This window comes from Corylus avellana, chromosome 6, assembly GCF_965113065.1.
Source record: "Corylus avellana chromosome 6, dhCorAvel1.hap1.2, whole genome shotgun sequence".
Taxonomy (NCBI): domain Eukaryota; kingdom Viridiplantae; phylum Streptophyta; class Magnoliopsida; order Fagales; family Betulaceae; genus Corylus; species Corylus avellana.
The window spans coordinates 132,238-146,433 of record NC_142495.1 but is presented as its reverse complement, the minus strand read 5'-3'; the positions used below and the strand labels follow the sequence as shown (position 1 = coordinate 146,433).

The window sequence follows — 14,196 nt, the reverse complement described above, 5'->3', positions numbered from 1 at the left end:
TATTGGTAATTTGGTCATGAAACCGCAATTATATGTTAATGTTATCCAAACACCCAATTGATAAAAAAAGTACTTTTTAGTATGTTTTACCAAACGCCTATACGATTTTAAAAAGTAGCGATTTTAAAAACACAATTTTTAAAAACGCAATTTTTAAAATCGCACTTATTGAAATCGCACTCCCAAACGGCCCTTAGTGAAAGGAGGGAAAAGGGGAGGGGGATTTGCCAAACGTAAAGAGTGGGCGGGAAGATAAACCCTTTCCATTTTCTTCTCCTGCCGCTTTTGTGCTCTCTTTGATTCACCGATACGGCGACACAGAAACAAAGTAATGGGTATAAAGGTAATAGATTTTTGAAACCCATTCTTCATTCTTTGATTTCTACAGTTTTGGGTTTTTGTTTGGGAGTTATTTATTTATTTGTTTGATGTAAATTGATGATGGGTCTGCTAGGGTTTAACAAAGCTCTTAGCGGACAATGCCCCAAAGGCCATGAAGGAGCAGAAATTCGAGAGCTATTTTGGCCGCAAAATCGCTATCGACGCCAGCATGAGCATTTACCAGTTCCTCGTCCGTACTATTTCCATCTATCTCTCTCTATTGGTTGTTTTGTTTTTTTGTTTTTTTTGTTTTTGTTTTTTTTATTTATTTATTTATATTATGGATGAGTTAATCTGTTAACTAGACATGAACGGAGCCCTATATCAATGAGTATTTGTTAGGGCTTAGGATGTGGGTGTGCTTGAATGCTTGGTGCAGATTGTTGTGGGCAGGAGTGGGACTGAGATGCTGACCAATGAGGCTGGTGAAGTTACTAGGTACCCGTTGCAGAGTTCTCTTTTTTCAAGTGGGTTTCATTTCAACTCTTTTATTTTGTGGGAATTGATGTTGGGTTTTTCTTGGGTCCATTTGTAGTCATCTGCAAGGCATGTTTACGCGGACCATTAGGCTTCTGGAAGCTGGAATGAAGCCGGTGTAATTAGATTCTCTACCTTTTTCTTTTTTCTTTTTCGTACTTTGTTGAAGTTTAGCCATAGTCATCTGCATGTTATACTTGGTATTTGGTGAAGTATGTGCTTTTGCTAAAGAAGTCGAAATTCTATTCAGCTATGTTTTTGATGGGAAGCCTCCAGATCTGAAAAAACAAGAGCTGGCAAAACGGTATTTTTGCTATCATAGTCTAGCTTCTTTACATGGCATGGTTATCATTTTACAAGCACAGGACTAATAATGGGTTTTATGTTAAACTCATGTTGCAGTTACTCGAAGAGGGCAGATGCTAGTGAGGATTTGGCAGAAGCTGTGGAGGCATGTGTGCATTTCTTTCTTTGTTAACTTCCCTCTTTTTCTTCCTTCATTTGGTTTCTATTTTCTTACTTCGGAACATCTGAAACGTAGTTGCCTTTTGTTGTCATTTCAGACTGGCAATAAGGAAGACATTGAGAAATTCAGTAAACGGACTGTGAAGGTGGGTTCTCTTCTCTCATCTCTTTATTCTCTGTTCTCATTCGTGGGTTGTGATTATTGTAGAATGTTAGCACTTAGAACCATATTCTTGAATGTGTGTTTTTTTTTAATGCAGTTTGTCAAGCAAGAAGTTGAAAAGTTTTAGGTATAGGGAAAGTGTGAATTTGTCAGAGCTTTTGATGCCAAGTACTCCTTACTTTTGCAGGTGACAAAGCAGCACAATGAGGATTGCAAAAGACTTCTGAGACTAATGGGAGTGCCTGTAATTGAGGTGACATAATGTTATTTGAAGTAATTTGCTGCCGGTGTGAGTTCAAGTGCTACACATTTATTCTTCTTGTAATGCACTGGCATGACTTGGGTTTCCACAGGCTCCTTCAGAAGCAGAGGCTCAATGTGCTGCACTTTGCAAATCAGGAAATGCAAGTATCTGTCTGCTTTTTGATATGTTGGTTATTTTGTATTTAGGACAGAAATTTTCTCTAAACCAGTCTGGAAGAAATATCTTCTAACCCATTTAAAATAGTGCCAAGTGTCTATAAACATTTAAAACACACATTAAATTCTTAAGGTCGTTGATTGCAATTTCCTAACTTAGACTAACCTTTTAAATGTTTATAAACAATTGACACTATTTTAAATGGGTCGGAGGATATTTCCTTTAGACTGGTTTGGAGGAAATTTCTGTTTTTGTATTTATGGGTACATGCGGTGGAAAATAGATGATCGCCTTTTTTTTTTGTGGCATTTGAAACAAGTTTGCTTTGTTTTTCACTACATTTTTAAAGCGGTTTAATTTATTATTTATACATTGAATTGCTGATCCTATTTTCCATTATGGCTTGTTCTAAGGTTAATTGCAGGCCTTTCAATCTGCTGGAAATATTTGGAATATTTTATTTTCTGTCAGTTGTCCAAACATGTTCATTGTAAATGACGTGTTTAGAGTCTAATAAACTTTTATTGATGTCAGGCTTATGCTGTGGCTTCTGAAGACATGGATTCCCTAACATTTGGAGCTCCTAGGTTTCTTCGGCATTTGATGGATCCTAGCTCAAGAAAAGTCCCAGTTATGGAATTTGAAGTTGCAAAGGTACTACTATTAACTCTGATATGATTGCATCCTTTAATCATTCCTTGTCTTGATAATGATGTTGTTTCAGATTTTGGAGGAGCTAAATCTTACTATGGATCAATTCATTGATTTATGCATTCTTTCTGGATGTGATTACTGTGGCAGCATTCGAGGTATTTTGGATTTTCATTTGCAGTATTCACCCTGCAATAAATATTATATTGATATTTTTTTTGATAAGTATAAATATTATATTGATGCGTGTATACTTGAATTTAGGGGTGTAAAAAAAAGGGTATAACCGGTTACCGGGAAACCAATTTTAAAACTAGTAACTGGGTACCTTGGTCCGGTTATTGGTTTTGGGAATTTTATATACCTGGTTATAACCGGGTATCCAGGTAACCGTGTATATATATATATATAATAATAATATTTATTTTTAATTTTTTTAGGGCATTTTGAAACATTGAATTTTAACTTTTCAGGCCCAAAAAGGCAAAAGTAGTGATTTTTCAGGAGTTTTTGGGCTTTTTAAGATTTTTTTTTTTTTTGGAACAATCACAACAAAGCCAAGCTTATTGGAACAAAAAGGCTAATTGTTTTTTTAAAAATGGGTCAAAAATAGTTAAATTAAGCCCAAAAATTAGGCCCAATAGCTAAAATAAGCCCAAAATGCCAAAATTTAAAAAAACCGGTTACCGGTTTTGGCCAATAACCGGGACCGGATTTTCACCCCTATTTGAATTGGATTTTTCTCCATCATCATTTTGTAAAATCTGTGTAATGATTGTAGGGATATATATATTAGGTATGGATGTACATCTTTTCAATAAAAAAATTTACAAAATAATTGGATTTTGAAGTAACCAAAGGATATTTTTATTTTGCCTTATGAATTTGAAACTTGCTAGAAGTGGATCCTTTCTATTCCTATATCGAAAATATACTTACAAAGGTTTTAGAAAATCCCAGTGTTTTGTGAAATTCTTTCATTGAGAAGATATACATGGGTTTTTTTTATGTAATCAAAGGTGATCTTTGTCTTTTAGTATCCTGTATGGATGGCTTGAATCTTAATTATGTACTTAGTATTTGGTGCATTATAAATTTATGCTACAGGAATTGGGGGGCAGACTGCTTTGAAGCTCATCCGTCAACATGGCTCTATAGAGAATATACTTGAGAACATAAACAAAGAGAGGTGTTTCTTGTTTTTCAGCTCGAAAGTTATCATACTATATGGTTTTCTTCTGTTTCATGTAACTAACATGTTGAAATGATTCATTCCTCCAAAGAAATAATAGCACTCCTGCCAGGGATGGGGGTCGGGGGGAGGACATTGTGAAATAATTGAAATGAACTGATTTGTTGGATTTAAAAAGATTAACAACTCTTGGTAGCCTGACAGATGGTGGAATTACTATTTTAATTTGATTCTTTTACCTTATAAGTTTGAGTGAAATCATTTTTAAGTAGTAGTCCTTATATCATTGTTGTATTGATGCTTGTATCAGCGTTTATATTTCTGGACTGGTTTCTTATGGTCTCTCGCATGCTTGGTGACTTTATCTGATATGATTTTCTATAAAATTCTTCCCTTGTTGCCTTTGTTGGTATAAAGTGTCTATCATGTGACCATAGCAATCTCTAGTGTTCTTGGTAACCAGTATTTCATCAACTCTGTAAATGTAATTCATTGGATCACTTGGGGGTTCTATCCTTGGTCACTTGGATGTTCTATCTGTAAAATATTAGTGCCATCCTTTGCTATGACCATCACATCATTACTCTCTACAGCCCCATGTTATTACCATGTGAAAGTTAATTTCATGTAATTATGCCATGGAGATTTTTTTGTACTTTTGATGATGGGCATGCTTCTCAACTCCTTTTTCTAATCGTACATTCTCTATAATCAGGTACCATATACCAGATGACTGGCCATATCAAGAGGCTCGGCAGCTTTTTAAAGAACCAGTAGTCCATACTGATGAAGAGCAACTTGAGATTAAGTGGACTGCTCCAGATGAAGAAGTAATTAATTTTTAGTTGAAAACTGAGTATATTATACTTTTTTTTTAAAAAATCTTGTGGCGTGTTTGAGAGATTGCATTCCCTTGTCATTTGTACAGGGGCTGATTACCTTTCTGGTCAATGAAAATGGGTTCAACAGTGACAGAGTGACAAAGGTGTGTGTGTTTTTTTTTTAATTTTTTTATTATCTCTATAAAGTTCTTACATTGGCTTTCCATAAGTCTATTTTGTTATTTCTGAGTAATAAGGAAAGATATATACTGAATATATTGGTTTATTTATTTAGGCAGTAGAAAAAATTAAAGCTGCCAAGAACAAGTCATCACAGGGCCGGTAGGTGATGCATATAGGAGTGAGAATGAGTTCCTGAATTACTTTTTCCTTGGGCCAATGATGCTTACTATTATTACTATTTTTTTTCTTTTACAGATTAGAGTCTTTCTTTAAGCCAGTTGCCAATCCATCTGGGCCCATTAAACGGAAGGTATGTTTACACTTTGTGTTAATAAGACTCGGTCAGTTTTTCTCTCTGGATATTACCTTTGGGGTTCCCTGGAAGATAAAATTTTTCTATATCTTAGTCTGCATATTCTGATGTAATCTTTTTACTTGGATTGCTCACACAACAGGAAACCTTTAATCATTATCAAGAAAGACTCCTGATTTAAGATTCTTCTCTACCAATGTTCCTTATCATATCTGAGGCTGCATTTTGTTGGTTGTTATAATTCACATGCATTAAAATTTACATCTTGATGTGTTTTCTTGGCCCTGTCAAAATTTTCTCCTGCAAATCATTACTATGAACTTGGAAGTAAGCTCTCATTTCCTAAACAAATTGCATCAGCTAAAACGTGGAAATGATAGAGTCTAGAGTATGAGGTTTTCATACTATGTACTGAAGATATTGATTCCATTTGCTCATTTCATTCTCATATCTCAGATTTTAAAGTTTAATGTATAAAAGGTTTGGTGCTTGTGCTAGCCCTTACATGGCTATACCATGGAGTCTTTGCTCTCTCTCTCTCTCTCTCTCTCTCTCTACGTAAATAAATTTGCTAAAAACTAATTATTTTTCTTTGAACTGCAAGTTATTGTTTGCCCTGTTTTAAAAGTTTCCTGACAGCTTGTCTTGCCTGCTGCTAACTGATTTGAAGCTTTAAATATTCTTAGTTTTGTTCAAAATTTTTAAATATACAAAAAGTAAAGCACCGGGGGAAAGCCATCTTCCAACTGTGTTTATTTATTAGGAGGCAGTCTAGACCTGTTTGGCTACCTTAATTTCTCCCTAAACTGAATGACAGGAAAGCAAATGCATTCTTAGATCACCCAGATCAGCAATTGGGCATAAGATGTTTTCTCTTCAAGCTTGTAGGCCCACGCCCAAGGTCCTTGGCAGCCTGAGCTTGCCAATCCCAGATCTAGGTGTCAAGCACTCCACGTCATTGTGCATTGGTGTCTGCTTTGGCGCATGAAGCTCAAAACCCTGGTGAACCATCAGTGCCAATCTACACGTATTTCTATTCTGATTAAATCAGAGTCTCATCTACTGACTTTCCTTGGGAGAAACTTTCCCCAAAAAAGACTTGCGGGAAGGAAAGAATTGTTGCTGTTTCTTCTTCACCTTGCTATTAAACTAGTTGTCGGGTTTTCCCTTGGATATGATCGTAGAAAGGGGGAGTAGTGTATGAAACCTTAGTTTGTAGTTGAGATCCCAGATCTCTTATGTCTTGGAGCTCAAGGCATCAGACTTGGAGTAAGTGTTTGTCCGTAGAATCCTTCTACGTTAAAGTTTATCCCTGATTTGCCTTAGATGGTTTACCATAACAGGTGCACTTAATGCACCCCCTACAATAACTTTGGAAAGCTAAGGTGATGTAGGGGTTAAGGAAAAATAAGTTGAATCCTAGCGAGCTAGATTATCATTCAAATAACTCTCCTAAAATCCCTTTTTTTAAAATCTCCCGCACTATTCACTTCTAAACTCTGAAATTGGATGCTTGCTGATTGCATCACTCCCTATCATCAACAAGGTTCAATGTTTGCTCACCTTTGTGACAGGAAACACCAGGGAATGCTGCTAAAGATTCTACTGACAAAAAGTCAAAGGCTGGTGGTGGTAAGAAGAGAAAGTAGTTGAAATAGCATTTCAATCTCAAAATATACTGATGGAGCCAACTAAACTCTGATTAGGTTAGAAACTTGAAATGAATGATGTATCTTCTAGTTCAATTGTATGCTTGTTTATTTGTTATTTTCTCCAATGCCATTATCCTTACAACTGATGTACATAGATTCCCGTGAATTTGGTATTTGAAATATTTTGATAATGTTGTCATGTTCTTTCTTTTCAACAAAATCTAGGCAAAGTGGTTGACATGATTGCATTGTCATGGTATGCGTAGTAGTATTCAATAATCTTTTACGTTTGATCCCTTATAAATTTCATAGGAATGGTCAATTGAAAATTTGATGTTTGATAAGTAGATTTTCAGAAATAGGTATGCATGGTTCCATTGTAGGGGTTCTGATTAGTTTAGTGGTGGTGTTTTCTTCTATCATGCCAGAAACAAATTAAAGAAAAAAAAAATGCTGAGATCGTGATTGGTTTTAATTCTTGGAAATTGTTAGTTACCTACCTGTTGTGAGCACCATTTATGCAGTTTGGAGAACTAACATTATCCATAGAAGCAAGTAATCTTTTGGCGATGGAAAGTGATGGATGAACTTGGAGACGTAGCAACCAATTGGACTTGATTATATATATATATATTTGATGATGGAATAAACCTAATTTAAACAAAGAGAAGAAAACGATAAACTACAATACGAGAGGAGTTGGTTGGAGGATAAAGTACGTTTCTGCTTGTCTTCACTTGGCAAACATTCTACCAACAAACGGTTCCATGGAAGGCTTCTGTCACTTTTTTTTTTTTTTTTTTTTTTTTCTTACACAGAAGAATAGAAGACATGTTAAAAGTTGAAATATAGGCATGGATTTGAAGCTACGGCAGTAATAATGTCAGGCTCAAGGTGGTTTCCTCTTCCAACCCAAAAGAATAATGAAACAAGTTGTTGAGGCTTAGGACAAACTGTGTAATGATGCATGCAATCAAACAATATACGGCTTATAACAAAAATGTTATAATAACCTTCTCTCAATTGCCCCTTGCCGTTTCCTGCATGATTTATTTTATTTTATTTTATTTGTGTGTGTTGTGTCCTTCATCCCACATTTTTCCACACTGAAGCATGCCCTATGCATGCTTGAGGTACAGGGCATGTGGATTGGTTGTAGACATAAATAGCCCGTATGCCACGAAAATAGTCAGGTGTTGTGGAATTGGTGTCAGAGATGATCCCGTGCTTCAACTACTGAGTGAACTCGAGTTAAATGGGCTTAGTAGTTCAATTATGTGGGCTTGCTGGCCTATAAACCAATTGCGTAATGGTTGACTGTCGAATTGTTTACTTCTAAAAGGACAAAAAAATCTTAAAAAGTCTCAGGATTGTCCTAGTGGGGTTTCGATGAGTTCTCGGCATAGCGGCATATGCTTGTGTGGTCTTTGCGGAGTCCTGACGGAGGCTCGTTGATGTCCTTGCAGGTTCTCTGTAGAGTCTTAGCGGGGTTGATAGGCTCCCGACAGAAGCTCGAAGGTGTTCTGGCATTGGTCTAGTTATTTGAGAATAAAAAGCTCAAACTCGAAAAATGATTTATAATTTTAAAAACTATTTTACAAAAATTAAGAAAGCTTTTTTCTGTCAAAAAAAAAAAAAAATTTCCGTTGATTGTTATTTTCTATTGCACCAAACATTATATATATATCATTTAAAAAAAAAAAAAAATCATTTTAAGTTGAAACAAACAAAGCCTAAGCGGCCATATTGAGTTTACTATCGTTGGAGATTGCAAAAAGACATCTAAACAATCCTTAAGAGGTAGCTCAATTAGCTGGGATCACGCTTAAATGAAGCGGAGGTCACTAGTTCGAATTACCTTCCTTCTTTTATATGGACATGTCACAAAAAGAAAAAAAAAAAAAAAAACATCTAAACAGATCCGTTAATTTCTTACAAGAAGGAAAGGCCACATTATTGTATCAGAAATTTAACTATTTCAATGCGTTGACACACTTCTTAATTTCGATAATAAAATGCGAATCATCTACCAAGTATAGCTAAATTTAAAAGATGGCATATAAAATAGATGTATAATTTTCGAATCCTATAAAGTATAAACCATAGTTAAGTGAAATCTCCGCAACTTGATCACATCGATTTTGCTGCCCTTCGAAGGATGCAAAAACTTATTTTATGGGGTTATCAGCTTCTTTGAAATAGTAAATTAAATATTTAATTAATATTCTAGTATGATTGACGAAAACCCAAAAGATTACAATTTTTATAAACATCCCAATGTTCGTAAATGAGATGATTCATCATAGTAATTAGTAATTAGTAAATACAATATGAATCTGCCTACGAATATATGTAAAAATTCCAGCTAAAGAAACGGGAAACAAATTTGACTCCAGGATGTTATTATTGGTCATTTGAAAGGGTGACATATTCTAATTTCTAAAGGAACCAAAAAGAAAATTCGAGCCATTTTAGGGGCAATGAATATCCAATAGTTCAATTAAATTGGATCGAGCTTCTATGCAGTAATGAAACGGCACAGTTTTGCATAATAGTCCATGCTAAAGTGTGCCGTTCTACAAAGAGTTCAAGTGCCTTATTTAATAAATAATAAAAAAATTCTTATTACTCACGCCGTTATACTTGCAAGATGGAAACTAAACAGCAAGTTTCAGAGGAAGAAGAAACCTGCAAAAAAAAAAAAAATGATTATGAAGATTCCTAAAAAAAAAAAATAACAGCAGTAGAAATTCAGCAACTTTTTGCACACAGATGAAATTAAAAATCCCCAAAAAAGTTGAAGTTAAACGGCCTCTGGAATTGTGTGCGCTCTCCGTCATTACCCATGAGGCTTTACACACTGGTCTCGACTCTCAGCGACTATCACCGTCGTTCTCGGTGACTATCACCGTCGTCGTTTTGCCGGTGGACATCAACTTCTTCTCCGTCGTCGTTTACGGTTGCGGAATTGAAGTTTAATAACACCGCCATATTCACTAGCGATTACTTTCTCCCTTTCACTGGCTCCATGGCCGTAAGAAACGGCTGGGTTCTCCTTGTTTGCAACCATTCCTTCTTTCAGGTTCTTCATCATCACCATCATTCTCTTATACCCATTTTGCAAGTGTGCACTTTCAGTGGTGTTAATACTGTTTGGTTTACTTCACGCCAACATAAAAGAAAAGAAAAAGAAGAAGTTCTGAAACTTTTTTGAGGATTTTTAATTTTATCTATATGCAAAAATTTGCTGAATTTCTACAGCTGTTATTTTTTTTTTTTAGGAATCTTCATAGTCGATTTTTTTTTTTTTTTTTGCAGGTTTCTTCCTCCTCTAAAACTTTCCTCTATGCTCCTCTGGAACTTGCTGTTTGGCCATCTTGCAAGTCTAACTGTGTGAATAATAAGAATTTTTTATTATTTATTAAATAAGGTAAAGAGTCTTATTTTTGACTCTTTGCAAAACGGCAAAATTTTACTACAGCATAGAAGCCGGATCTTATGAAATTGCTTCAACTACTCTTTCTTTTAGAAATGACATCTGTGGGAGCAACTTGAGTTGCCAGCTAATGAACCAAGGCTAGCTAGTAGCTACCAACTTTTTTTTTTTTTCTTCTTCTTCTTTATGTTGTAGTACACGAAACAGCATAAAGAAAACAAAAACAAAACACCAAAGAAAGAAAAGAAAGAGAACCTTATCTAATTACTAATAGGGACCACAACGACAGGGGGCTGTCGGGCTGAGAATATTTGGAAATATTTTCACTTTGATCAGTAAAGATGGCCCATTAATTTGACAAGATTGTGCACACATTAATTAATTAGTAGTATGATGAACATTACAAAAGACCCAATTTGAGATGAAACTCAGATGCTTGCGAGCTTCAAATATGAACAGTTGTAATTGCCATTTAATCATATGGTGGTCCTTATTATGGAAAGCCGAGACACTATTACTTGCGAGACAGTCTAGAAAATAATAAAACTAAGAGCTTCCACCAACATCTACAACCTAGCTATTTGATAGCAAGTAAAGTTGTACGTCATGACTTGATCACCTTTTGAAGGATTCTAGTGGAAATTAATTACCTCACTTGATTGTTCAACTAATTGTAAATTTGTTACAGTCCTATGATGATTACCTCTCGAATCAAGTATTTTAATTATAGTAAGAGTTGTATGTTTCTTTCAATAAATGTAGAGTATGTGTTGGGTTGTTTGAGTCAATACGAGGGAGGAGCATAGGGGTGTTTTGAGTTTTATTTTGCGGTAAGAGTAAACTGTTATAGTTGTAAGTCTGCTAGACAAAAATTGATTCCTAAATATATGTTTTTGTTTGAAGGAGGTCTGAAAACCCACCCTAATAAAGTATTACATGAAGGAGTTGATATTCAGGTTCACATGATCACAGCACAATTCTAATATTGTTTTTTTTTTAATAAAAAATAAAAAATGTAGGCTTGTGGGTGAGATGTGGGCGACGAGCGAAGGACGCAACATATATAGGGTCAACTATAGACTGGCCCAAAAATAAAATAGAGGCAAACTCTGGGCCATTTCCCTTGGTGAGATGAGTGATGACTTTACTTTGGGTCTACGAAGGCATGTTTCGTGCTTTGCATTCACAGACAGCATTTCTTTTTTTTTTTTTTTTTTTTTTCGAAACACAGACAGCATTAACGTGTCTATGAGACTATGACGAACCTCTCCCCACTCCCTCCTCCTGGGCCCTCGCTATAAATACACCACCTACTGTTATCTCTTGTACATTATTCTTCAGTCAAACTTCTCCTTCTCCAGCACCCCTTTGATTGCTTATCTAATTACTTTTCCATACCACAAAAATCTCGGCCCAATGGCGGCACTTGTCCCTCTGTTTGTTACGACTTTTGCTTTACTCTTGGCGGCTGCTGCTGCAGATCCTGACTTGCTTCAAGATGTTTGTGTAGCCGATCTCAATTCCGGTTCGTACTCTTCTCCCTTTTAATAGCTACTCTACTTTCATCTTCCAAGAAGAGTAGCTCAAAAGCAGCCCTGGTTTTCTTATTCTCCTTAATCATAGGAGTTTGATTCCTCTTTTTCTTTTTCTTTTTTGAGAATTTACTACATACAATATTTTGTATTTGTGAACCCACTTGATCTTTAATTGATGATTTTAAGGAGATGAGATCAATATTCTTATTTTTGGTTTTATTTTGCCTTTTCTTACTAACTTCAGTGCTAATTATAATTAAAAATTGAAAATTTTAGCAACTTTGATGTGAATCTTTTAAGTAATTATTGGAAGCCAAAAGGGAATATGCCAATCATGTAGGCCTACTACTGTATTCTTGGTTGATATGATTACATTTTTCTTGTATCTTTGCTGTCCATGCCTCTACAGGATACTTTTTATTTTTTTTATTTTTTTGGGTTTCTTATTAAGTCTTCTTAATCATGACTTGTGATTGAAAATGAAGTAGACAGGAGAAACTAAAAAAAATAATATTGGGGTGATTAAGACAAATTAAGCCACTGATATCTAAGGAAAAAATTATTACTGTGAAGTGAAGGTGAGAATTTATGACAACTTGGGTTACTTTTGAAACGTAGAAAATTGCTGGCAATTTGAATTCATGAGCTGTGATGAACAGGTATCAAAGTCAATGGGTTCACGTGTAAGAGCGTGGCAAACATATCTGCAGAAGACTTCTCCTTTGACGGCTTGGCCAAACCAGGCCTCACCAACAACACTTTTGGTTCTCTGGTCACTGCAGCCAATGTTCAAAAAATACCAGGCCTTAACACCCTGGGTGTCTCTCTCTCCCGCATTGACTATGCCCCCGGTGGCCTTAACCCGCCCCACACGCACCCACGCGCCACTGAGATAGCGTTTGTGCTCGAGGGTGAATTGGACGTAGGCTTCATAACCACAGCAAATGTGCTCATATCCAAATCTATCAAGAAGGGTGAGATATTTGTGTTTCCAAGGGGGCTGGTGCATTTTCAGAAGAACAATGGAAAGGTGCCTGCCGCTGCGATTGTAGCGTTTAACAGCCAGTTGCCAGGCACACAGACTATTGCTACCACACTGTTTGCAGCTACACCACCGGTGCCTGACAATGTTTTGACCAAGGCATTCCAGGTGGGTACGAAGGAGGTGGAGAAAATCAAGTCTCGGTTTGCTCCCAAGAAGTAGGCTTCTCAACTCTCATGTATGTAATGGGGCTTGCTTCTTAATTGTTATTACTTCATTAAGACATTGTTGGAATTTGTTCTTGTGATTCATAATGTATTGTGGGTGGGCTTTTGCGTTTTGATTATAAGAAAAAAAACACGTTTCAGTGTTCCTTTTTGTTCTTAAACACTCATCAAACACCTAAGAAACTATTAGATAATGCCTTGGAGCTTTTCCATGTTCCAACAAAGTTCTTAAATAGAGTTTTGCGTTTTGGATTTTGAGTTTTTAAAAAGCGAAAATTAAGAATTGTTTTTGGTAGATGTAATATTTGAAAAAATTACTGTTTGTAGTGTCTATAAATAAAAATTGAGAGCCCCTACACTCCGGATGCGCTGCAAAACAGGCTGTTTACAGCATCCAATGGGGGTGCGCCACATCAGCAAAATGCAAAACATAAAATAGATAGGAAAACACCATAAAACAACCCAATCTTTTAATATTAAAAAACAAAATCCCCAACTCACCCTCATCTCTTGCGCTCTTGCCCACAGCAACAAGCCTACAACGCACCCATTCTTCCATTGACGATTCAGTTGAAGTTGAAGATCGTGTCCGTCAATATCTCCGTTTTCGTAGAGCCACGCCACTACTCTCTGCAAGAATGGTTTCCGATTTAGTCAAGAATGGTCAATTTTTTCGTGTTCGTTGATGTACAGCTTTCTACAATTTCCGATTTTGCAAAAGAATCATCAACTTTGTGCAATTTTTTCGTGTTCGTTGATTCGTGTTCGTGTTCACGTGATGGCTGGAATTGGCGATGAATTTTCATATGGGTTGTTATTGTTGTGATTAATTATAGAAAACCCATAAATATTTGCTTGTAAAACTTTTTGGATGGATTTGATTTGTTGCTCAGATTCTATTATTTGTGATGTTAGAATTTTGAAGTTTTATTTGGATTTCATTTTCGGTTGAAGGAGAAAGTTGGGATTTTGTATATCTTGTAATGTTTGCTTGAGGGGAATGTTTGCCTGAGGGGTTGCTTCAGGCAGCTGTTGTTGGATTGAACCAACCCAGGAAACCCACCCCCACTGGAACCCAACCAAATTCCTGCATTCGTCGCCCTTTGCTTCCTCCCCATCATCGCTGGCCTCTACCTCTCCCGCGTCCACCGGCACGGGCATCGACACTTCAGAATCCACACCCTCCACATCTCCTCTGTCTGATTCCATCTCCAAAACCCAATCAGCCATTCAATGCCGCCTTCAATGCAACAACCAATACAATATCCTAATTTTAATGCCCCTATACCCACTGGAG

The 14,196-nt window shown here is 36.2% G+C and overlaps 2 protein-coding genes across 3 annotated transcripts; both read left to right on the top strand.

Moving 5' to 3' along the window:
* The first annotated feature begins 212 nt into the window (after window positions 1-212).
* LOC132187694 (5'-3' exonuclease family protein) lies at window positions 213-6,921 on the top strand. Of its 2 annotated transcripts, XM_059602088.2 has the most exons (18): window positions 213-343; window positions 455-571; window positions 761-819; window positions 917-976; window positions 1,109-1,162; window positions 1,261-1,309; window positions 1,422-1,469; window positions 1,674-1,739; window positions 1,840-1,890; window positions 2,442-2,561; window positions 2,632-2,716; window positions 3,666-3,747; window positions 4,466-4,580; window positions 4,679-4,735; window positions 4,867-4,913; window positions 5,010-5,064; window positions 5,885-6,069; window positions 6,642-6,921. In XM_059602088.2, exons 1-17 carry the CDS (start codon window positions 332-334, stop codon window positions 6,053-6,055), a joined length of 1,248 nt encoding a protein of 415 aa, XP_059458071.2. In that variant the 5' UTR covers window positions 213-331; the 3' UTR covers window positions 6,056-6,069; window positions 6,642-6,921. The 2 variants fall into 2 exon arrangements, with proteins under 2 accessions (XP_059458071.2, XP_059458072.2); XM_059602089.2 differs by lacking the exon at window positions 5,885-6,069.
* A 4,545-nt stretch (window positions 6,922-11,466) lies between these two features.
* On the top strand, window positions 11,467-13,045 carry LOC132187126 (germin-like protein subfamily 2 member 4). Its single transcript, XM_059601317.2, has 2 exons — window positions 11,467-11,680; window positions 12,350-13,045. The coding sequence occupies exons 1-2, from the start codon at window positions 11,572-11,574 to the stop codon at window positions 12,892-12,894; spliced, it is 654 nt and encodes a 217-aa protein (XP_059457300.1). The 5' UTR covers window positions 11,467-11,571; the 3' UTR covers window positions 12,895-13,045.
* The last annotated feature ends 1,151 nt before the right edge of the window (window positions 13,046-14,196 follow it).